The 24,464-nt window shown below is 59.1% G+C and overlaps 1 protein-coding gene across 1 annotated transcript in view; it reads left to right on the top strand.

Moving 5' to 3' along the window:
- The window catches only part of ABCC1 (ATP binding cassette subfamily C member 1 (ABCC1 blood group)), a 132,437-nt gene that overhangs the window by 77,739 nt on the left and 30,234 nt on the right, over positions 1–24,464 (top strand). The window contains exons 11-19 of the mRNA XM_062179593.1: positions 1,622–1,714; positions 3,244–3,447; positions 11,223–11,369; positions 12,206–12,293; positions 13,683–13,758; positions 16,177–16,303; positions 19,564–19,740; positions 21,445–21,612; positions 23,970–24,153. Coding sequence (XP_062035577.1) covers positions 1,622–1,714; positions 3,244–3,447; positions 11,223–11,369; positions 12,206–12,293; positions 13,683–13,758; positions 16,177–16,303; positions 19,564–19,740; positions 21,445–21,612; positions 23,970–24,153 — 1,264 coding nt within the window. The remainder of the gene's footprint in view (positions 1–1,621; positions 1,715–3,243; positions 3,448–11,222; positions 11,370–12,205; positions 12,294–13,682; positions 13,759–16,176; positions 16,304–19,563; positions 19,741–21,444; positions 21,613–23,969; positions 24,154–24,464) is intronic.

The raw sequence follows: 24,464 nt of genomic DNA, 5'->3' as shown, positions 1-24,464 counted from the left end.
TCTAGGTAGAAGGAAACAAATCCCATTATCCTCTAGTCTCGTGTGTGAGGGTGCTTCGGAACGTTCATGGAACGTGAACTTGAGCTCACTTTATTTTGATGCAGAAATTTTTTTTTTTTTTTTTGACAGGCAGAGTGGACAGTGAGAGAGACAGAGAGATAGGTCTTCCTTTGCCGTGGTTCACCCTCCAATGGCCGCCGCGGCTGGTGCGCTGTGGCCGGTGCACCGCGCTGATCCGATGGCAGGAGCCAGGTGCTTCTCCTGGTCTCCCATGGGGTGCAGGACCCAAGGGCCTGGGCCATCCTCCACTGCACTCCTGGGCCACAGCAGAGAGCTGGCCTGGAAGAGGGGCAACCGGGACAGAATCCGGTGCCCTGACCAGGACTAGAACCCGGTGTGCCAGCGCCACAAGGTGGAGGATTAGCCTGTTGAGCCAAGGCGCCGGCCTTGATGCAGAAATTTTTTAAATCCATGTGCATGAGAGTTTGCAGAAAGCTCATGGAAAATGCATGTTCTTAAAACAGAAAAGGCAATGGATTTGAACGTTTCTCCGCACCAGACTCGATCTTTCACTTCTATCCTCCCGTGACCTCTTGGCGGTACCCTGGCGTGTTCCGGCTACATGCGTGTTCACCAGTCACCCTCTTCAGGGGTCTGTTTCTGGGTGTGGCTTAGAAAGGAGGGCAAAGCCATAGGTCTCCCTCTTGTCTCGGCCTATCGGCACACGGGGCAGGAGAACAGGTCTGAACCTCTTACCCACGCGTGGCAGAGCCAGAGGCGTGAGCACCTAGGTTCCCTCGCTCCTTTGGCGGCAAGACGGAGCTGAGGAGGCGTTTGCAGTCGGGGTGGTCTCTGTGCGATTACTGCTGTCAAAAGAGAAGTGTGTTGGATCTCAGCCCTGTGGCAGCCTGCACCGGCGGCAGCTCGTTACCCAGAATCACGGCAGGTTCTGTGGCCCACCAGGACTCCCATGCTTACCTTGGGTCATACCCACGCCTGAGATTTTCACGAGCAGAGTTAGTATAGGGTGAAGGCGCCGAGGCTCTCCCTGGCTGGAGTCACACGGATGCGCTGTTCCCCAGCCACGAGCCAGCCTTCTACTCGTACGGTGTTGGCACCCAGCACAGCCCAGTCGAGACTGGGTCACTCCCTGGGGGCTGGTCCCATAGGCATCCGTCGCCCCGTGTGTCAGAAGAAGAGGTGATTCAGTGTGATGTTTGTATGTCTAGTGTGCACTTGGAGGGAGACCTCGTGAAGGCCACGTTCCCAGACGCCACCTGGACCTGTACACAGCCTGGAAGCCGGCTAAGCAGTCAGGCGGCTGCTGTGTTAACCTGTTTTCTACTCGGTGCCTGGCTGCCATTCTCGGATGCTGAAACTCTAATTTGCAAATACTGTCTGTCTCCAGGGGCATCCGACAACGGCTTGTGGGCATGCGTAGTCCTAGGAAGCTTGGGAGGACCCTGAGAAAGCAGAATTTGAACGCCCCATGTCTGGGTGCGAGGAAGGCAGTCCCCGGAGTGCTGGGCAAAGTGGATGTGGGGAGGACCAGCCCCAGAAGCTGTTCAGGCCCTGTTCTCTCCCATCCGGCGGGGGATCGAGCGTCTCTTCTCTTCCGCAGAACCTGGGTCCTTCCGTGCTGGCCGGGGTGGCTGTCATGATCCTCATGGTGCCCTTCAATGCTGTGATGGCGATGAAGACCAAGACCTACCAGGTGGGCTCCAAGCTGCACCCCCCCCAGCCCAGGGTCCTTCTGTGTAGACTCTGGGGGTTCTCAGCCCACCAGAATCACTTGAGGGGTTTTAACCAGTGCTGAAAGCCCGTGCCCGTTCCTGGGATTCTGGGTCCCTGACCATGAGCGGGCCCAGGCATGGGGTTCGACCCGGCTTCCTAGGTGGGGGCAATAGGTGGCCGGGCAGAACACACCTGAGACATGGGCCTGCAGGCGTGAGAGCCTTGTGAGGTGGGGAGAGGGGGGGGGACAGGAGTGTGGGGCTGCAGCTGTCACCCTTGATTCCCTGGGCAGCGTTGAGTGTTCTCACCTGTGACTCAGGAATGACCAAACCCCTGAGCAAAGGGTCCTTTTGAGCACCAAGTGCCTGCACCTGCCAGGCAGCTTTCTAAGCATTTGCAAGAGCTGGGTGGTGTTCATGCTCTCAATGGCTGGAGGGCCTGGACATGCCCCAGTCAGGACCAGCACCAGTCAGGGTAAGAGACACGGCAGTATTTCTTGAGTTACTCAAGAAAATAAATAGAAAAGAACATCATCATCCTCTCTCCTCTCCCACCGTTGGAGCAGAGGGTAGAGCCTGTGCCCCCTCTTCCCTGACGCATGAAGACTTTGTTCCTCGATTTTAAATTTAATAGGCTGCCCCAGTGTCCAGCCCAATGGGCTTGGAAGCAGTTTTCTTTTCCTTGATTTTTTTTTAAAAGTTTTGTTTATTTGACAGGCAGAGTTATATAGAGAGAAAGAGCTTCAACTCGCTGGTTCACTCCCCAAATACTTGCTACAGCCAGGGCTGGCCAGGGCTGAAGCCAGGAGCTTCCTCCAGGTCTCTCACAGGGGTGCAGGGGTCCAGGCGCTTGGGCCATCTTCCTCTGCTTTCTCACCTGCACGAGCAGGGAGCTGGGTCGAAAGTGGAGCATACGAAACTCGAACCAGCGCTCATGTGGGATGCTGGGGTCTCAGGAGACGGCTTAACCCTCTGCACCACAACACCAGCCCCTCTTTTCCGAGATAGGGGAGTCCTTATGTGTGGTCACAGGGCCAAGAGTAGGGTTTGTGGGATTTACAGATTCCACTCTCCCACCCCCAGGAAAGCCCATCTTTACTACAGATGGTGGTATTGGGACCAGTGCTGTGGCACAGCAGGTTAAGCCGCTGCCTGCGATGCACATCCCATATCCAAGTGCCAGGCTGAGTCCCGGCTGCTCCACTTCTGATCTAGCTCCCTGCCACTGCTCCTGAGAAGGCAGCAGAAGATGACTCAAGACGCCCGCCTTTGCCACCCATGTGGGAGACCCAGATGGAGTTTCAGGTTCCTGGCTTTGGCATGGCCCAGTCCTGGCTGTTGTGACCATCTGAGGAGCAGACCAGCAGATGGAAGCTCCCTCCCCTCCTCGCCCCGTCAAATAAGCCTTGCAAATAAGCCTTAAAAAAGAGTTCATGGAAAATGGAATTAAAAGCTCAGCTTAGGTGGTGAGCCCGAGCAACAGTGGTGCTGATTGCCCCTGTCTTTGAAGGTGGCCCACATGAAGAGCAAAGACAACCGGATTAAGCTGATGAATGAGATCCTCAACGGGATCAAGGTGCTGAAGCTGTACGCCTGGGAGCTGGCCTTCAAGGAGAAGGTGATGGACATCCGGCAGGAGGAGCTGAAGGTGCTGAAGAAATCTGCCTACCTGGCGGCCGTGGGCACCTTCACCTGGGTCTGCACCCCCTTCCTGGTGAGTGAAGCCAGCCTCCTCCCTGGCCCACGCACTTTCCTGTGGTCCTCTCTCTTCTTCCTTGAGTGGCTTTTATTTTTATTTTTTTATCTGAGAGGCAGAGTTACAGACAGACATACGGAGAGACAGAGAGAAAGGTCTTCCAAGTTCACTCCCTAAATGGCCACAACGGCTGGAGCTGAGCTGACCCGAAGCCAGGAGCCAGGAGCTTCTTCTAGGTCTCCCACACGGGTACAGGGGCCCAAGCACTTGGGCCATCTTCCACTGCTTTCTCAGACCACAGCAGAGAGCTGTATGGGAAGAGGAGCAGCTGGCACTTGAACCAGTGCCCATGTGGGAAGCCGGCACCGCAAGTGGAGGCTTAGCCTACAATGCCATGGCAGCAACCCCCCCCCCCCCATTAGTGTTTTTAAGCATTGGCTAAGTTTTTCAGGGAAGCCTTCTCCAACACTTTTTTTGGTTTAAATTCCCACCCTAGCCCCGCCTCCTGTTTCCTTCACGGCACCTAGCAGCTTCGAGCCAGCCAGTTCAGGAGCTTGATCCAGGTTCTCCGTGAGATACGGAGTTGGCTGCACCAGGATATAAACCAGTGCTCTCCCTCCCTTCTGGAGAAAGTCTTGTAAGAAATCAGGGTTAGCCGAAGCAGTTGCTTGCCTGGTCTGGCCCTTTGGTCTCATGGCCAGGTGGCCACAAAGGGAATTGTCAGGGACTCGGGGACCACAGGCTGGGTGGCACCGCCCACACTCTGGAATTTACCTGGTTTGTCGTCAGTGTCTCCACGGGAGTCTCAGCTCGAGGTGACGGTCTGTGTATCTTTCCAGAAAGGAAGCGTGCGTGCATACAGGTGTGCAGCCTTTGCGCACCGTCAGGTGTTGTAAGTTCTCGGGAGATGGGTTTGAGGTGTGCAGGAGGTGCGGCAGGCGCTCTGCAGACACTGCGCGTCGTACCCCAGGGGCTGGAGCCTCCGTGGGTGCTGGTGTCCTCGTGGGCCCCAGGACGCTGGGGGACGGACGGCTGCGTGTTTTCTCTGGGAGGTGTCTGGGAGCGGAAATGGCGCGTTCTAGCAAACACTGGGCTTTTCGCTCAGACTCCTGCCTGCTCCGTCCCAGCCGGGCGGCAGCTTTGAGGTTTCAGGAAGCTCCTGTCGTTCCTGCGCCTGGGGACCTGTGCCTGCGTTCTGCCCAGGTACTGCTGGCCTGTCCACACGCCTTCCGGAGCCTGGGCCTTGTGGGGGCCGCTGGCCATGGGGCGAGCAGCATCAGAGCTCCTGGAGGCCTTGTTCAAACCCTGCCTGGGGCTTCTGTGGAGGCCTTGTTCAAACCCTGCCCGGGGCTTCCGTTTCAACAGGTCTGGGCAGGCCTGGGAGCTCGCATTCTGGTGGGGCCGCACTCTGGGCGCTCCTGGAATGGAGTTTGCCGATACCGAGTGTGGTCCATGGAGCCGCAGCATTGGCACCACTGTGTTGCTGGTGGACACACAGACCCTTGGGCCTCAGCCCAGGCCAGCTGGGCCGGAGCCTGTGTTTGAGTCACTGCTCCTGTGGGGGAGGCTCCCAGGCACGGGGAGGTTTGGGAGACCTGGCAGGCGGTGGGAGTCGGTGTGTGCTCTGCACAGGGCCGGCTAGCGCGTGGAATGACCGGTCTGAAAGAGGAGTCGGAGACGGTACGTGAAGCAATGGTGGCAGCAGGGTTCCTGCAAGATTGGAATTTTACATAATTTGCGTACAGCATGAGATCGGTGTTTGGATTTTCTCCCCCTAACCATTAAAAAATGTAAAATCAGTTCTGAGTTCATAAGCAGGTGTGGGCCTCACGGGGACTGCCTGTGGCTTTGTTGGTTTTCTTTTTTTCCCCACATATGTTTATTTTTTTATCTGCTTGAAAGGCACCGCAGATGGGAGATGGTGGGAGGCATGGGTGGAGAGAGAGGTCTTCCGTCTGCTGGTTCACTCCCCAAATGACTACAGAAACCAGGGCCAGGCCAGGCCAGAGCCAGGAGCCCAGAACTCCATCTGCATCTCTCACCTGGGTGGCAGGGGCCCAAGTGCTGAAGTCATCTCCCCCTATGTCCCCGGAGCAGGGAGGTGTGAGTTGGAAGCAGAGGTGCCGGGACTTGAACTGGCACTCAGGTCGGGATGTGACCATCCCCAGTGATACCTGTACCACTGAGCCACAGGGCCCGCCCCTGGCTTGTTCTGAGAGCTGGGACACCTGTTGTGTCCTGCTGCCAGTCCCAGGAGTGAGCTGAAGCCTGTCTTGGTCCCTCCCTGGCTGGGGATTTTCTCATGAAAACTGAAGGGGTTGGATCACAGGGGTGTTCAGTACTGGGCTAGCCCTGTGCCCCCGTGGGTCTTCCCGACTGGTCACGAGTGGCAGGCCCCTGGGTGACCGCAGCCAGCGTCCCCACAGCGAGCCCTCTGGCCAGGCGCCCCAGCACCCGCTGATGCAGCCTTTGTGCACTTCCTAAGCTCTCGGCTGTCCCCGAGGCCTTGACACTTGGCTTTTGAAAAGTGAAAGTTACGGCTGACCTGTGGTCCTGTAGAGGGAGTGTGCATTTTCCTGGGAGGCCTTCGTCTCTGTGGTTAATAGAACCGCGCACTGGTCTCTGCTTTTCTGTGCATGATGTGTTCTGTTTTCCTTTTTTTTTTTTTAACTTTATTTTTTTTTTTTTTGACAGGCAGAATTAGACAGAGACAGAGAGAAAGGTCTTCCCTTTTTCCGTTGGTTCACCCTCCAATGGCCGCTGTGGCTGGTGTGTTGTGGCCTGCGCACTGCGCTGATCTGACGCAGGAGCCAGGTACTTCTCCTGGTCTCCCATGGGGTGCAGGGCCCAAGGACTTGGGCCATCCTCCACTGCACTCCCGGACCACAGCAGAGAGCTAGACTGGAAGAGGAGCAACCGGGACAGAATCTGGCGCCCCAAGCGGGACTAGAACCCGGGGTGCCGGCGCCGCAGACGGAGGATTAGCCTAGTGAGCCACGGCGCCGGCCATGTGTTCTGTTTTTAAGATGGGGAGTGACAGTTTCATGGCTTCAGCAGGGCCTGATGGTCTCCTCCCAGCAGGATAGCGCCCATGCACCTCTGGGGCCAGGTGACTCCTATCGTTCTGGGGGTGGGGGTGGGGCAGTCTGTGCCCTGTATGCTGTGCCACACCACCCCAACTCCACCCCCTGCCTCATGGGCAGCACCTCCCCCTGCTCTCCCCAGCAGCGGCGACCAGAAACGTCACCCTGTGGACGCCCCCTCCCCCAGCTGAGAGCCACAGGGCCCAGTGTTCGGTTCCTGTGTTTCCAGGTCCAGCAGTGGGCACAGCTGGGAAGCAGGCAAGGCCACGGGAAACAGCATTTGGGTTAATTTCAGTGCAGCAGCTTTGGAAATCCAGGCCTACAAAGCTGTCCTCAGACGGTCCTGGAAAAACGTGTCTCCCAGAGAAAGTACTTGGGATTTCAAAATGTTTCTTTTGCACCCCCAGTCAGCTTATTTTTTTTTTAAAGGTTTATTTTATTTATTTGAAAGAGTTACAGAAGGAAGGAGAGAGAGAGAGGTCTTCTATCCGCTGGTTCACTAACCAATTGGCTGCAGCAGCCAGAGCTGGGCTGATCCGAAGCCAGGAGCCAGGAGCTTCTTCCAGGTCTCCCACGTGGGTGCAGGGGCTGAATGCTTGGGCCACCATCCACCGCTTTCCCAGGCCATAGTAGAGAGCTGGATCGAAAGTGGAGCAGCCAGGACTCGAACCGGCACCCAGATGGGATGCTGGCACTGCAGGCGGAGGATCAACCTACTGTGCCACAGCGCCAGCCCCTTAGTTGCCTCTTGTGCCACACAGGCGACCTCAAGCTGTGTGCATGTTTGTGACAGCTGGGACCCCTGTCTCAAATGGGAGACCTGCAGCCCTCTGGGGAGTGGGGGGTGGCCAGCAGTGGCGGACCCCTGTCTCAGGTGGGAGACTTGCAGTCCTGGGGTGGGAGGAGGGTGGTGAGCAGTGGCACCTGAGGTGACCACGCTCAGGATGAGTTGGAGGCGTGGGGCGGGCCGTGGGGGTGCTCTGCGCCTTACTGATCAAACTTGCGAGCTGCAGGTACTCGCCCGGCCACGCTGGCCCTTCCTTCGCCCCCTCCCGCCCTGAGGGTGGTAGCCAGGGCCAGAGATGCCTCCGAGGAGGAGCTCTTGAGTCCGCAGCTCCGCAGGCGTGGGGGCCCCGGCTGAGACACTCTGACTACATTAGGATAAAATATGTGGCCTTGGCAGGTGTCTGTGTGTTCTTTCCACTGGCGAATTCCTGTGCTTCAAGGACAGGGAGGTCCCCAGCCAGCGCGAGGTGTGATGGAAGACAGAGGCCCTGGGGGTCGGCTCCATCCTGCGGGGTGGATGGGGCTGTTTTTCTGGGGCCCAGAGCCTGCGCTGTCCTGTCCCGTAACACACTGTCCTAAAACGGCCTCCCCAGGCAGCCGGCCGCGCTCCGCCTTCCCCCTCTCGGTGACCGGGCAGCTGCTTGCCTGCAGCTTCACCTCTTGTCACCCTGCATTAGGGTGGTGTTCCCTGTGGTAGGAAGCTGGCTGCAGGGCAGGGTCCGGGATGCACGGACCTCGCCATACTCTACTTACGCGCTCGGAGCTCAGGAGACGGGGCGAACGACGCTTGTTCTGTAAATGTACACGGAGGAGAGGTTGACATAAACTGTCAGTCAGCCGTCTTGGCATGTGACAGAAACCTAGCTCAGATCAACTGGAGTCACGAAACTGAAAAGTCTGGCCAAGTATTCTTGTAGTTTAAATTTTTGTTGGAGAGGCAGAGAGCGAGCGGGTGTAAGCTCCCATCTACTGGTTCATTCCCCAGATGGCCACAACAGCTGGGGCTGGGCCAGGCTGAAGCCAGGAGCTTCTCGCACATGTCTCACGTGGGTGCAGGGGCCCGAGCACTGGGGCCATCCTCCCCAGCTTTCCCAGGCACATCACTAGGGAGCTGGGTGGGAAGCAGAACAGCTGGGATAGGAGCCAGCTCCCGTATGTGATGCCAGTGATGGCTTTCCCTGCCAGCCCTGGTGTGGTTTCTTTGTGGGTGGGGGTTGGCAGTCCTGTGTCTCCTGTTCCCCCAGCAGCCCCGGAGGGCCCGGATCGGCAGCCCTCCATCTTCTCGTTCGCCAGCAGCCCTGGAGCTCCTGCTGCCTTGGGTCTCAGTGGTTACATTTGCTTACATGTTTCTTAGCCAGCATGGGTCCTGGCCTGGGTCCTGAGCCTGGGGTCAGAGACACCCCAGCTCTTGGGGCTCAGGGAGGTGCTTGGAGGGACTTTGTTCGTAGCTGACACTCAAAGATTAAGACTGGGAGAAGTTGGGTTCCCCAGAAGAAAAGTGGGGTGCAGCCAGAAGCAGGCCTGGGCACAGGGCCAGCAGGAAGAGCGGCGGTCCACGCTGAGAGGCAGCCATGCGTTCCAGGGCTCAGGCTGTAGCTGAGGGGTCGGGTCATTGGTTTGCTGTGGCTCGCAGAGGAGGTCCCGGGGCGGACGCTTGTTCCTCACTGCCCGTGAAGGCCGTCCCGTGTTCTTGGCGCCCGTTTCCTGCCAGGCCGTGGCAGACCCCGGCTCCCCGCCGCCTGCAGCCGCAGCCTCTGTGCCCACTCCACATGTCCTCACGGGCTTTCAGCGAGGCCTGCCCCCTCCCACACACAGCGCCTGGCACGTGCAAGGTGCTTGGACACGTGCTGCTGGCCCCAGGGACGACCTCTGCTTTTTCAGGAGCTAGGCCCGCGGGCCTGACCACAGCTGCGTGACATGGCCCCTGGGGAAACAGGGCTCAGGCCAGAGGCTCACTGAGAAGGTGACCCCTGAGTCAGGGCCAGCGTGGGGCAGAGGCGGGGGCAGGGGGGAGCGTGTGCCATGGCCGTGTTGGGGGAGTGACCCCAGAGGCACACCGTGCCTTTCCTGTGAGCCTCCTGATGGCCCCTGGTCTGCGTAGGTTGAGGACCAGAGCTGCGTCCCTTTTTGTGGGTGCCCTCGGACAGCTTCCGTGAAAGGTCCTTTGGGGTGAGAGGCTGGTGTGTCGCCACCGCCCAGTCACCGCACGTCAGTGGCCTTGTGAGCACGGCCTGGAAAATCCCTGTGCCTGCTGCAGGGTCGGCGGGGTCATTGGCATCAGAAGCACCACAGGCACCTGGTTCATGGGAGGTGGGACCGAGTCCTGGGACGAGAATCGAAACCAGCTGGGCCTGCGCCCTCGGCCAAGCTCTCCGTTCAAGTGCCTTCATCTCTTGTTGCCATCTGTGCTTGAAGGAGTCTCATGATGCCCGTTTGATAGATGAGACAACAGAGTCCTGCTTAGGGAGGAGAAGTGAGGCCCCCAAGGGTTACCCCCCGAGACACAGTGAAATGTATGCCTTTTAAATTTTTTAAAAAAGATCTATTTATTTATTTGAAACGTAGAGTTACAGAGAGAGAAAAGCAAAGACAGATCTTCCATCTGCTGGTCCCCACCCTAGATGGCCACAACGGCTGGGGCTGGGCCAGGCTGAAGCCAGAAGCCGGGAACTCTGTTCGGGTCTCGCCATGTCAGTTTCAGGGACCCCAGCTCTTGGGCCATCCTCCACTGCTTTCCTAGGCGCATCAGCAGGGAGCTGGATCGGAAGTGGAGCAGCCGGGACTTGAACTGGTGCCCATATGAGATGCTGATGTCGCAGGTGGCAGCTTTACCCGCTGCACTGCAGCGCCAGTCCCTGCTTCTACTTTTCGAGCCCTCTGACCTTCCTTGGTGGTGGTGGAAAGCTCGGGTCCGCAGTGCCACCAGAGCGGGGCCTCTCGGATCTCCTGACCTCCGAGGCACTGTGTCCCGAGCTCCGAGAGGCAGGAGCCTGGGGGGGTTTATTGTACCCCAGCGAGAGCCTCTCGTGCTCTAGGGCTGGCGGCTGCTATGGGGCAGGGATTTATGCGGCTTCCAGTGTCCAACACTTTGGAAGTTGCTTGTGACCTGGTGTCACACTGATCTCATTGTCTTGCAGGGCAACACCCGCACTGCTCCTGTCCCTGTCAGCTCCACCTGTCACCTTCACCTCCCTTCCAAGCCATGCTGCCCACCCTGCGTTAGGGAGGGCACCTGCCTTTCCCTGCAGGGGAGGCGGCTGACTTTGCACTAAGGTGCTGGCGTCTCCACAGCCATGCCTAAGTTCAAGTGGTCTCTGAGCCTGGGCTACCAAAACCCCGGGACCCCCAGAGGGTCTTCCCAGGACCACAGGCTGTCTGTTTTCCTTTATCTTTGGAGGCTTCCTTTCCTCGGGGCGTCTGAGCACAGCTCGGAACTGGGAGAGGAGGGGGCCTTGCCCAGGGCGGTCTCGAGGGCCCAGTGGTGCACAGAACAAGGGCCGTGCCTTGGCGGAGTTGGCGATTCAGCACAGGAGGCAGACAGTAAATGCAAGGTGATGGTAGGTGCTGGGCAGAAAAGTAAGCCGGGTTCAGAGGGGAGAGGGCCTCGGGTTGGGTGGTGGGGGTCACCTCCTGCAGCCGGAGTCCCCGGCAGGGGCAGGGGCCTGGCCATTGGACCTCCAGGGTGCCCGTCCGGTGGGTCGCTGAGAAGCCTGGGGAGGGAGGGACGGCGCCGGGACTTCGGCTGCCAGGCATTCGTTTATCCAAAGGATGAAATCTTCACGTGTTGATGAACTGTGTGCTGTGTTTCTGACCCCGCCCGTGGCTGTCGCCGCCGCGCCTGGCTGGCATGGCCACGTGAGGGGAGCGTGGTCGCGGCCCCCGTCCCATCGGGCGGCACAGTCAGTGCCCGTGTTCCGCCCGCAGGTGGCGCTGTCCACGTTTGCTGTCTATGTGCTGATCGACGAGAACAACATCCTGGACGCCCAGAAAGCCTTCGTGTCCTTGGCCTTGTTCAACATCCTCCGCTTCCCCCTGAACATTCTGCCCATGGTCATCAGCAGCATCGTGCAGGTATGGCAGGGCCAGCGCCCACGTCACTGAGGGGGCTCAGTGGTGGCGGCGGGGGCACAAAGTAGAGGGGCTGGGGATCGCCCCGGACACCTCCCTCTGCCTCGGCACGCTGCCTGCTGCGCCCATGGCCCCGGCCCGGGTGGCCCGGCCGTGCTGATCCTGCGTTCTCCTTCTCACTGAGGAACTCGCACTTGGGTCTGTGGAGTGAGTTCCACGCCCTGAGGCTTTCTCGCAGGCTCTGTTCTGTTCCATTCGGTCCACTCTGCCCTGGCCAGTTGATTGATGGCACACCCCGCTGCTAGGTCCTGATCCTACCCCAGCCCCAAGCCAGCAGCTGGCTGCGGGTGGGGGGTTTGGGGATGTCCTGCTCAGTAGCCGGTTCCCCTCTGCGCCCCTCTCTCTGGGCGGCCGCGTCCTCCCTGTGCCCCCTCCCAGCCCAGCACACGTTCCTGTGCAGGGAGCGCCCCCTCTGCACCCTGGCAGCTGACTTTGCATGAGGGAGACTTCCCAGAGTGTGCAGAAGTGGGGCGAGCAGGGGAACAGGAGCCCCCCGACGGCCTGCAGCTTGGTCCTCACCCGCCCCCATGGGGTGCTTTATCACACCTGAGCAGACGAGCCACAAGGTATCCCGGCGCTCTGCGGGGCCTGGCATCCTGGCTGCTGACGTCTGAAGTCCCTTTTGGAAGCGGGCAGTCCCCTGCCTCCCTATTTCGTGCCTTCTTCTAAGGGCCAACAAGCACCGCAACGCATTTTACGTCTTTTCTCTAAAGCCGCCGACAGCCTGAGCCGAGCTGCGTCTGAAAAGTAACCATTCCTTGTCCCTGCTCTCCCTGCAGGCCAGCGTCTCCCTCAAGCGCCTCAGGATCTTCCTGTCCCACGAGGAGCTGGAGCCCGACAGCATCGAGCGGAGACCGGCCAAGGACGGTGCGTGCCTTGGCCCCGGCCGCGGGGTTGCCCGCCGTCTGCTGCCCTTGGCTTTGGCCCTGCTCAGCAGCTTGTCTATGCGACCCCCTCTGCAGAACACACAAGGGAAGGGACGGGAAGCCTGGCCTCCTGGGATCCCCTCGGCCTCTCTCCGAGCCCACACTTGCACCACTGGCCTGGCTGAGGCCTCTCCAGGGCTGGCCCCTGATTGTGTTCCGTGAGGACTCACAGCCTGGCCGGCGCCCACCACCCACTGGCTGTGTCTATCCTAATCAGAGCCTTAGTATCCTCACCTGGGTATTGGGAATGACAGTACCTACCTTTGGCAAGGTGTCGTCTGGGTTGAGAGGCAGTCGGTTGGTGGGCTTGGTAGCGGGGTTGTCTTGGCTATGGCGACCGTCCAGTGTGTGGCATGCCTGGCCTCTACCCATCAGGTATGGTGCCGTCTGCCCCCGTTGTGTCCCTGTGTGTGTGTGTGTGTGTGTCGGGGTGGGCCGGGCCGGGGAGCATGGAGGGAGAACACAGCGGCCCCCAGAGAGAATCGCTGCAGTGGAGGCTGGAGTCCTTCTCCCAGCATCCCCAGCCTGCAGCTCCCTGGGTCTGCCGTGCTGGGGACACAGGCCCTTCGCGGGGCGTGGGAGAGCAGCCGGGCTCGGGGTGGAGTTTCTCTGTGGGCCGGGCCTGGCTGGTACCTGGGGCAGCCCAGTCTGAAGCCGGGGCAACTGAATTCTCCCTTTCACCATTTAAACAAACAAAAAGCCTGTCTCCTGTGCGTGGTGTTAAGGAAGTTCAGAAGCAGAGATAAGGAAGCCCCAGGTCCTGCGGGAGGCTTGGGCACCGGCTCTCCCCTCCCCCACCCTGATACTGCACTTCCTGTTCTCTCTCTCTCTCTCTCTCTTTTTTTTTTTTTTTGCATTGCTTGTGCCTGGTGTTTTAGAAAGGTTAAGGTTGACCTGCTGTGGGGTGTGCAAGGAGGTGTGGCTAGAAGGAGAGGACACAGGGGACCACTCCAGGACCCAGGAGGAGGAGGAGGAAGGGACCTGACCTTGACCTGGAAGGATGGCCCCTGGGGGTGTGAGGAGGCTGACCTGAGGGGAGACAGGTCTGCAGGAGGCCCCACCAGTCCCCACTGACCTTGGCCGCTGCCTGGCCCTCCTGGCCTGAGCAGCCCGGGTGGCCCAGCCTCCGTCTCACGGGGCCAGCGTGTGAGCTTGCCTCCAAATGCGCAGGCTGAGACACTTCTGAACGACACCGTGGCTGAGCTCCCCAGTTAATGCCTAGTGCCCTTACGGTCCAGTGTCGGGGGTTAAGTACTTGATCAGAAAACAGGGGCCTCTGCCGACGCTGGGCTGCACCTGTGCCTCATGGGCTGTCTCTGGTGCCTTTCAGGTGGAGGCGCCAACAGCATCACCGTGAAGAATGCCACGTTCACCTGGGCCAGAGGCGAGCCTCCCACGCTGAACGGGTAAGGCAGGGCAGGGGTACCCTGGCGGGCTGAGTTCAGATGGGGACTCCAAACCCGGCCGTGCTCCAACTCTTTGACCTTGAACCTTTGCACAGCTCGCTTTCCCATTCTGAGCCTCAGTTTACCCATCTGGAAAATGGGTCCACTCCCACGTGTCTGGGCTGCCGCAGGGGGTGGGTGTGAAAGTGGCCTAACCAGGAGGGAGAGAAACCTCGCATGGCCAGGCCTGGGCAGCCAAGCGGGTATGTTTGGCTCATGGTGCCCCGCGGCCCAGGCACTCAGACAGTGTCCTCAGAATTCTCTTTGTCCTTCCTGGCGCTGATTCGTCCTCAGACATGACGGCAGGTGGCTCCCGGTAGCTGCGGGCTCTGTGTGAGGCTCTGACTGCCTCACACGGAGCCGCCTGCCCCTCCCCGAGCCAGTCACCGCGCCGGAGGGAGCAAGCACGCTCATTGGCCAGGCTCAGCTCGAGCGGGTGACGCTGTTCCACTCAGGCTTAGGTCAGCGGCAAGGCTCTGTCCCCGCACTTCCCGTCAGGGTGACGTTGTCCTCCATCCTCTGCGGGGCCCCCTGGCTGCCTGGCTCACCCCCCAGGACCCTGCCCACCGCAGTCCTTATCTTGCTAAAGCACCCGGCGTCCCAGGAAGTGACCTTACTCCCCCAGACAGCCTGTCGGTGCCTCTTAGCTCTTCCCAGCTGGAGGCCTGGCCTAGGGCCTCTGACGGGTTTCTTCATGGGAGCCCCAGAATGCAGCGTTGATTTATTCCCCTGTGCTTCTAGACAGTTCCCGCCTCACTGGGTAGTCAGACCGATGCTGTGTTTTATCGGGCAGTGGATAAACTCCAGAGAAAAGATCCTGTACCTTTTTGAAAAAGAGCTCTGTTTATTTGAAAGGCAGAGCGACAGAGAAAGAAATCTGTCTGCTGCTTCCCTCCCCTAAGTGACGGCTGGGGTTGGGCCGGGCTGAAGCCAGGAGCTGAGAATTCCACCTGGGACTCTGACACGGGTGGCGGGGACCCAGGCACTTGGCCATCATCTGCTGCCCTCCCAGGTGCATTAGCAGGGAGCTGGATCCGAGGCGGGGCAGCCAGGATTCCAACTGTGACTCTTAAGCAGGATACTGGCATCGAAGGTGGCAGCTTAACTTGTGCTGCAATGCTGACCCCAAATTTTATACTTTTTTTTTTTTCTTTTTAAAAACCTCCTTTGAAAATTCCTGGTAGGATTGTATGTTTAGGAAGTTCTTTCTTACGTCTAACTTAAATCCTGCTTGCTTCAGGTGTTGCTGTTCTCTTTTATCTTCCTCCATAGCTAAGCTGTGTGTGAGCCCTGCCCCTTCCTCCATCCTTCCAGTGTCAGAGCCTTTCTGTTCTGGGCACTCTGCCTCCCGGATCCCCCAAACCCTGTTTCCCCTCTCCTCGGCTTACGGAAACAGGCCGGCGTAGGGGTGCGTTCGGCTGAGCGGTGGACACTCAGTCCCTGCCTCTGGCTCCAGACTCGGGCTTCCTGCTCGTGCAGGCCCTGGGAGGCAATGGTGATGGCTCCAGTAACCGGGTTCCTGCCTCCCACGCGGGAGACCTGGGCTGGATGCCCAGCCCCGGCCTCAGCCTCGTCCTAGCCACCACTGGCATTTGGGAAGTGAACCAGTAGCTGGGAGTTAGTCCTTCCTGTTTCTCCAAAAAACTAATTAAAAAAAATCCAGTCCTATCTGGAGGGTGGCAGCTGCTGCTCCCTGGGCTTCCGTCCACTCAGGCCCCCGTGGCCCAGCCCCCTCGCGGTGATCAGTGGGACTGCGTGGCGGCCTTCTGAGGTGTGTGTGTGCTTCCACCAGCCTGCACGTAGCAGCAGCGGCCTGGGGCTGCCCACGCCGCGGGCCAGCGTTCCTCCTGGTAGAAAAAGGAGCTTATTTGGTCGTCCTTTGCCCGCTGGTGTTTGTTCCAAGCTCCTACATGTCAGCCTCCGAAGGCTCCTGCTGGCCGAACACGGGCATCCCCGCATGGTGTCCCCCGAGGTCCTCCAGGGTCTGGCCCGCCCAGCCCAACAGCGCCACCTGCCCCCTGTGACTCCACCCCTCCAGGCCGAGCCATTCAGAGGCATCCGTCAGGGGCAGGCCTGCACTTTCCCACAGGGTCCCTGTTGCTGCGTCCCCTCCTTGGGGATGTCACCTTGGTGCCCGTCTGGCCGACTGCCTCAGTGCCACGCCTGATGGCCCAGGTCACACATGCATCTGCATCCTGCCCCCCCCCCCCCAGTGATTGCTGAGCCGAGCCCAGCAGTAGGAGGACAAGAGGACTGTCCAGGCATCCCTCTCCCCGCTGGGAGTGACCCCAGGCCTGGGGGGCAGAGGTGGTAAGACCCGGGGGGCCAGCCCGCTCGGGCAGGAGCGCGGCTGAGGGTGGCTGTGTTGTGTCCTTTCAGCATCACGTTCTCCATCCCGGAAGGTGCCCTGGTGGCCGTGGTGGGCCAGGTGGGCTGTGGGAAGTCGTCCCTGCTCTCAGCGCTCCTGGCCGAAATGGACAAGGTGGAGGGGCACGTGGCTCTCAAGGTAGGACAAAGGCCAGGGGGGCGGGGGGCAGGGTGCCGACGGTCTGGGAGGAGGCGGGAGGCAAGAGCAGAGGGGCTCTCTGTCTGTCTGTCTGCTCGCTCTGCGCCCTCCTGGTGTCAGCCGGTCCCTGCCGTATCCCAGCCCTCAGAGCAGCAGGCACTGGATAAACACCCCTGTTGACTCGCTCTCTCCTTCCCTCCCGGCTCTGCCCCTTGTACTGCGTCCTCTTGTAGTCTCTTCACGTGGGAGGCTTTCTGGGTGGTTCTTTTTCCCTTTCTAAGCTTGATTTGTATATTTGGAAGTCAGAGTTACAGAGAGAGGGAGACACACACACCACACCAGATCTTCCATCCACTGGTCCACTCCCCAAGTAGCCGCAACAGCTGGGGCTGCCTGGGCCAAAGCCAGGCGCGTGGAGCTCCCTCTGGGCCTGCCCGCGTGGGTGCAGGTGCCTTTTCCCGCTGTATTCTCGGGTGCATGAGCAGGGGAGTGGAGCAGCCGAGCCCCGTGCTGGTGCTGATGGGGGACAGCGGCGTCGCGGGCAGCAGCCTAGCCCGGCATCGTGGCCCCTCGCTGAGTTCTTCACGTGCGGCTGCCCGTTGCCTGCCCTCAGCACTGTCACCTCGGCAGAGAGCCCTGACCCTAGAGGAAGTCCCCAGAGCGTGCCTACGGGGCTGCCGGATGTCCTGCTGGCAGCCAAGGCCCTGGCTGCGCCCGCGGCGAATTCCCCACCAAGGCCTTGTCCTGGGGTGTGGTCTACACGCTAGCTCGTGCCGCAGGCTCCCTTTGCAAACCGAGGCCCCAACCCCCTCTGATCCTCCCTCTCGGGGAATCCACAGTCCACAGCTGGCAGAGTACAGGCGCTGAGAAGTCCCGCGAGGAGGAAGAGGGCGAGTTAGCGTGGGCTAACGCAGCCCATGCGAGGCGTGTCCACCTGCCTGTCCTCGCCGTCTGTGCCCCGCTGTCTCCGTGCCCAGAGCTGGCGTCTGGGAACCTGTGCATTGGGAATGCGGCTTCGCGCCCAGGCTGTCCCGGGGGAGTGGCACCCTGGCCTCATGGGTCACATGGCGCCTGTCAGCAGTACTTGGGCCCAACCCTGTGATGTTAGGTCCGGTTACCTAGCGGGGGAACGGCACCATGAGGTCAGTTCATGGAAGAACGTTCTAGACCACAGTGGAATCCACACTGTGCTCTGTCTGCCAAACCTGGGTCTCCACAGTCTCCCAGCCTTGTCCCCGTGGGAGTCCCTTGCTTCAGATGCCCCTGGCTCCCCACGCCCTCCCCCTCCGCCTGTGCGGTGGTCCGCGGCCAGCTCTGCCACCCCGCTCGTGGATCCTGCCCGTCCTCCGCACGCCATCCACCCCGTTCCGCTCCCACTGGCCTCTGCCCGCCCTGACCTGAACGAGCCCAGCCCCCTGCATGCTGTTCCCTCCCCCGAGGATGCTCTTCCCTCTTCGCTTTGAGAAACTGACTTCTTGTTTTTTTTTTTTTTTTTATTTTTTTATTTTTGACAGGCAGAGTGGACAGTGAGAGAGAGAGAGAGACAGAGAGAAAGGTCTTCCTTTTGCCGTTGGTTCACCCTCCAATGGCCGCCGCGGTAGGCGCGCTGCGGCCGGTGCACCGCGCCGATCCGATGGCAGGAGCCAGGTGCTTCTCCTGGTCTCCCATGCGGGTGCAGGGCCCAAGGACTTGGGCCATCCTCCACTGCACTCCCTGGCCACAGCAGAGACCTGGCCTGGAAGAGGGGCAACCAGGACAGAATCCGGCGCCCCGACCGGGACTAGAACCCGGTGTGCCGGCGCCGCAAGGCGGAGGATTAGCCTAGTGAGCCATGGCGCCGGCCCGAGAAACTGACTTCTTGTTTACCCTTGAGTCCTTGTTTTTTTGAAAAGGTTTTTTTTTAACAAATCTCAGCATTTCTTATTTTCAAGAGTCTGAATTTTTAAAAAAATGTTTGTTTATTTGAAGGGCAGAGACAGGTCTTTTGTACACAAGTTCACCCCCCAGATGGCTGTAACGGCCAGTGCTGGGCCATCACCTGCCTCCCAGGGTGTGCATTGGGGAGCTCACGGGAAGCAGGGTAGCCGGGACTCGGACCAGGCGCTCTGACGTGGAGCATGGCACCCCACGCAGCCACGTGACCTGCTGCACCACCTCACCCTGGTGTTTTCATTTCTAAAGGACATGAAACACATGTCCTTATTCCAGCCTTCAGTATCGTGCTTTTTTTTTTTTTTTTTTTTAATACTTATTTGCAAGGCAGAGTTAGAGAAACAGATCTTTCACCTGCTGATTAACTCCCAACATAGCCGCAATGGCCAGGGCTGGGCCAGGCTGAAGCCAGGACCCAGGGGCTTCTTCTGGGTCTCTCACATAGGTGCAGGGGCCCAAGGACTTGGGTCATCTGCTGCTGCTTTCCCAGGCCCATTAGCAGGGCACCAGATGAGAAGTGGAGCAGCTGGGACTTAACCCACTGCACCACAGGGCCAGCCCCTCATGCTATTCTTCATCCCTTAAGTTATTTGGAAATAAAATGACAATCACTGAAGTGCACTCCTTTGATCCAGAAACGAGAATTAAAATTTCCTCAGGGAATTCCTCCCTGGAGTCGCAGGCAGACTTCTTCTTTGTATCATATTGATGGAGTGATTTGAAAAGCAGAGTTATGGAAAGAGAAGGAGAGGGAGAGACCGAACACATGCTTCCATCTGGTGGTGCACTCCCCAAATGGCCACAACGGCCGGGACTGGGCCAGACCAAAGCCAGGAGCTTCTTCCAGGTCTCCCACGTGGCTGCAGGGGCCCAAGCACTTGGGTCATCCTCTACTGCTTTCCCAGGTACATCAGCGGGGAGCTGGATCAGCAGTGGAATAGCCGGGTCTCAAACCAGCACCCATGTGGGATTCTGGTGTCACAGGCAGTGGCTTAACCCTCTGCACCACAGTGCCAGCCCCAAACTTTTTAAAGGCCCCCCAGGTTCTGTTTCATCACTTTCACCACGACTGTTTTGGCCACACCAGGGACATCCACTCTTTAGAGGCAGGAGTTTTGTTTCAGCTGTAGAAAACACTTATGAAGTCAGCCACTGCGGTTTGTCAGTGAGGGGTTGAACTCCCTAGCTCCTGTGACCTGGGCCCCTGCTGACTCAGTTTCCCCCTTGTTGGAGCAGCATGTAGGGTGGCTCTGTCTGGCAGGCCGGCGGACAAGCCGCCGTCTTGTCTACCAGGTCCGTCAGTCTGTGCGTCTTCGGTTGCCACGCAGGGCTCCGTGGCCTACGTGCCCCAGCAGGCCTGGATCCAGAACGACTCCCTGCGAGAAAACATCCTCTTCGGCCGGCAGCTGCAGGAGCGCTACTACCAGGCCGTGCTGGAGGCCTGCGCCCTCCTCCCGGACCTGGAGATCCTGCCCAGCGGGGACCGCACGGAGATCGGGGAGAAGGTCAGTGCGGCGCCGACACGGCACAGGCCCACGTTGTGCCCTGGGCCGGGGGCTGGGCAGACTTGGCTTCCCCTGCAGGTGTGGCTCCCACCTGCCCCACAGGGGTTCTTGCTGGGGCCTGGGCTGAAGGCAACCCGAGAGGAGGCTTCTGGCGTGCGAGAGAGAGAGAGAGAGAGCACACGGCCCCTTCCACCCACAAGGTACCTCAGGCACTTGGCCAGGCTCAGAGGCCAGGGATCAGTGCATTCTGCCTCTGTGGTCACATGACTGCCAAGTCACATGACCGTGGCCATGATGCAGGGAGGCCGGGTGGCGTTCAAGGGTCTGCAGTCCCTGGCGACAGAGATAATAGAGTGACACAGGAGCTGTCAGGTGCTGAGCATTTCTGTGTGCCTGTCGGGGCGCTATCTGATGGGAACCGCACTCCCTGAGATGGGATTTGTTCTTATTTAATGGGTGAGCCGGGGAGGCACAGAGAGGCTAGGTGACTTCCCTGAGGACACACAGCCACAGAGAACACAGCCCCTGTGTGCCCTACCTGCTGTATTTTGTTCCTTCTAAGGAGGTTCTCTGTGCTCCCCCTGACCCCGGCCCCCTCTCACTGTGTTCCAGCCCCCAGGGAGCTTCCTTCCCAGCACACACCACCCCTTCTTGCCTCCTGGCCTTTGCAGGTGCCTCCCTCAGGCCTGGGCCACTGTCCTGGGCCACTTCTGTGTCTCGCGCTGGCGCCCCCTGGTGGATGTCTGCCTGCATGCCCTGTCTCTGCTGTTAGCCAGAAGCCAGTAGCATCACCTGGGCTCTTACCTGGGAACGGCTGGTTTTTACTGAGCTAAGTCTGCACCTCCTTGGAAAGAAGATGCCGGTGATTGGCAGAGTTCTTTGGGCTTGCAAAGGAACTTGAGCTGGTGTGAGCTGAAAATGAGAATGGAGTTTAAGGAGACGGGTGCAGGGGAGGGATCTAAGGGCGGAGTGTGGACTCAGGGAGGGGCGGGTCCTGCTCTGCTCTGGCCATCCCTTTCTCCCCATCAGCTCTGTCGTCTTCTCAGAAGTGGCTGGTGCTTGGACACTCCTGACAGTCCCTGTCGTGGTCACAGTGCCAAAACCTGGAGGGAGAAAATCTGATTGGCTTGCTTGGGTCCCATTAGCTGTGGCCAGAGGGGCTGTCACAGAAGGAGAGCAGGCGTCTCCCAGGAGGGGGCTGGACGCCTAACACCGTGGGTGTCCACTACGTTTGGGCAGCCACACGTGGAGGTGGCGTTGGGCTGCCTGCTGCTCAGCCCTGGGCAGCGCGTGCTGTTCGCTGTACGTGGCTGCCCTGGTGTGTGACAGATCCAGCGTAAGCATGCAGAAATCACTAGCTGTTAACAATGATGACTGCAGAAGCGGCAGTAACAGCATCGTCACCACGTCTGCCGGTGCCGACCGGGAGACCAGGAGCTGCCCTGCAGCCATCGCCATCGGTGCCGTCAGCTGCTCTTTGCTGAGCGCTTCCTACGTGCCAGGTGCCCTGCGCAACAGCCCGCAGGAGGCCTTGGTGCTTGGCTTCCTCCCATTTTGCAGGCAGAGGGGCACCCGAGCACACGGTCCTGTGCCCAGTTGTGCGGGAGCCTCAGGCCCCTGCGTCCTGAGCCGCCCCTTGGGTGCTTTGCCCCATTTCTCGAGTCTCCAGTCTTCCCTGGGGTGACACACCCTTTCTGTCCCCAGGGTGTGAACCTGTCCGGTGGCCAGAAGCAGCGCGTGAGCCTGGCGCGGGCCGTGTACTGCGACTCCGACATCTACCTCTTCGACGACCCCCTCTCGGCGGTGGACGCCCACGTGGGCAAGCACATATTTGAAAATGTGATCGGCCCCAAGGGCATGCTGAAGCACAAGGTACCTGCCGGGGGGCGGGCGCTCCTGGGCGAAGCCGAGGGCTCCTTCACTTCCCAGGCCTCTCGGTTGGTTTGTTTACGCCCGGCTTTAAGCCCGCAGCCTTTCGCGTGTTTTCCTTGGAACTTTGCCAAGGCAGCCGTGTGGCACTTGTGTTTGTAGGCCTGGGCCCTGGTCTCTGGCTTGAAATCTTGGCCTCCCCAGCTGCAGGGGCCTGCCTCAACGTCCCAGGGGGAAATCCCATCCCATAAACTTCCTGCTCTTCCTGCCGGGCCCAGCTGGCCGTGGGGTGGAGCTTTAGGGCCATAAAACTGGCACGGCACCTTCAGTGACCAGGAGTTCCTGCAGCAGAGAAAGAGAGAAAGGAGATCTCTCATCTGCTGGTTCACTCCCTAAATGGCTGCAATGACCCCATCTGGTCCAGGCTGGAGGCAGGGGGTCAGGAACTCCACCGGGTCTCCCACGTGAGTGGCAGGTGCCCAAGCACTTTGAGCCATTAGCAGAGAGCTGGGTCAGAAGCAGAGGAGCCAGGACTCGACCTGGCACTCTGATATGGGATGCTGGTGTTGCAGGCTGCAGCTTAGCCCACTGCACCACCGCCCCGGCCCGCGCATTGGTAGTGAGGACACACACCTTCTTCTCTTGATTACAGGAGTAGTGTATGACCCTGCGTTGATCATCACACAAGGTGTGCGTGTTCCAGATTACTGTATCACACCCCATCGGCATGTGCAGAGCTTAGGTGTCAATGAAGTTTTAAAACCATGATGATGGAGGGAGAAAAAACTTGCACATATACCTATTGGGGAAATAGTGAAAAATACCTACAAAAGTAGGTATCAACACTTGGCGACTCTGGATTACTTTCGAGTTACCTTGCCTAGGCTTACCACGTCACACATGACACCTGCTTCAAAAGGCTCACGCAAAGTGCGCATCGTGAACCACGGCGTAGATGTCCGATTTCTTTTGCACCAAAAGGAACTTACTTTTAAATTCCGTTTGTTACCGTGAACTTGTTGAAGTCCCCTTGTGTGTACGAGCATATAGAAGATGCCATGTCACTTAACCTGTTAGACACATCGCTGCACACCACTGAAGGTCTGTGCAGAGGCGATGTGTAAATACTAAAGAATGTGTTTGAGTGTTCAAAGGAGTACACACCCAAAATCCAAGAGCGCGAGGAGATTTAGAAACACAGATACAAGCAGTGCCCCTCATCTTGTGCCCCCTGTTGCTCTCTTGAGAGCAGGGGTCAGCGAGCTAAGAATGGCTTTTAAATTTTTAAACATTGTCGGTGCGGGGGGGATCTAAAGAATTACTTGTGACATGTGATACTCGTGTTAAACTTCCAATGTGCATACGTGAAGCATTATTGGAACGCAGCCAGCCGTTCTGTGCGGCATTAGCTGTGGCTGCTTCCTGCTTACAGCAGCCAGAGCTGAGCTGTTGCCACAGCGACCGCACCGCCCATGAAGCTGCAAATACCAATCAGCTGGCCCTTTAAGAGGAAAATCGGTGATCTCTGCTGACAGGTCGCTGAGCACCTTCCTAAACCTTCAGATCTAACACGTTTTCTGATAGTGTTCGGCCATCAGAGGCCAGCGTGGCAAAGAAAGGACTGGGCCCTTGGGTGTGAGTTGTTTCTCTGCCTCTTTCTGTTCTCCCACATGCTCGTGCCTCCTTCCTGCTTCTCTTGGGGGTTTTTATTTAAAAGTAGCCTTCCCATCCCCTTTGTTTAAAGAAAGATGTATTTATGTGAAAGGCAGAGTTAGAGACAGAGAGAAGGAGAGATCTTCAATCTGCTGGTTCACTCCCCAATTCCCTCCAGTAGCTGGGTCTGGACGAGGCTGAAGCCAGGAGCCTGGAACTTCATCTGTGTCTCCCACGTGGGTGCAGGGGCCCAAGCACTTGAGCCAGTCTCTGCTGATTTCCCAGCTGTATTAGCAGGGAGCTGGATTGGAAGCAGAGCAGCTGGGACTTGAACCAGCGCTCTGAGATGGGATGCCAGAGTCGCAGACAGCAGCTTAACCTGCTGTGGCACAAGGCCAGCCCCTCCCCTTGCCTTGGTCACATCACAGCCCCCTTCCTCTTGGTGCCCCGTCCCCTTCCCTGCTGTCCCTGTGACTCAGAGTCTGGGGCAGGGCCCTTGTTGGTTTTGTTCCCTGCTGGTCCCCAGCTGTTAGCGGTTCCTGGCACAGGTTCAGATCCCTGCGCATGCCTCTGCCGTAGATGCATGCCCCAGCTTTGGACCTGGGCTCTGATCTCCAGGGTCCCGTGACTCTCGCCCTTAGCCCCGGCTGTGCCGGGTGGGCTGCGTGCGCATGCGCTGACCTGGCTGGGTTTCCCTTTGCCCACAGACGCGGATCCTGGTCACACATAGCATCAGCTACCTGCCGCAGGTGGATGTCATCGTGGTCATGAGTGGCGGCAAGATCTCCGAGATGGGCTCCTACCAGGAGCTGCTGGCCCGGGACGGGGCCTTCGCTGAGTTCCTGCGCACCTACGCCAGCGCCGAGCAGGAGCAGGATGCAGAAGATGAGGGTGAGGGCGGCCACCGGTGCCTCGCGGAGGGCTGGATGGAGAGGGCACTCAGGACCGGTCCCCCTGCGTCCGGAGCCACAGCTGCATGCCTCCTTCTCCCCGGCATGACTGGAAGCAGCTGTGAGGGCTGGGAGATGTGGTGCTGGGCCAAGCTGGAAGTTGGCAGGGCCTAGGGTTGGTCCCGGTTCCTGTGGGACCTCAGGCCCTCCCCTCAAACCCTCTGGGCCTCGGTTCCTCGCCGATTAAGCAGTTGGTGGGCAGAAGCAACCCTCTCACGCCGGGTGTGGGTTCAGTGCGGTGAGCTGCCAGGA

Source organism: Lepus europaeus, chromosome 21, assembly GCF_033115175.1.
Source record: "Lepus europaeus isolate LE1 chromosome 21, mLepTim1.pri, whole genome shotgun sequence".
NCBI classification, from domain to species: domain Eukaryota; kingdom Metazoa; phylum Chordata; class Mammalia; order Lagomorpha; family Leporidae; genus Lepus; species Lepus europaeus.
Note: the sequence above shows the minus strand (reverse complement) of the source record. Positions and strands in the feature narration are given on the sequence as shown.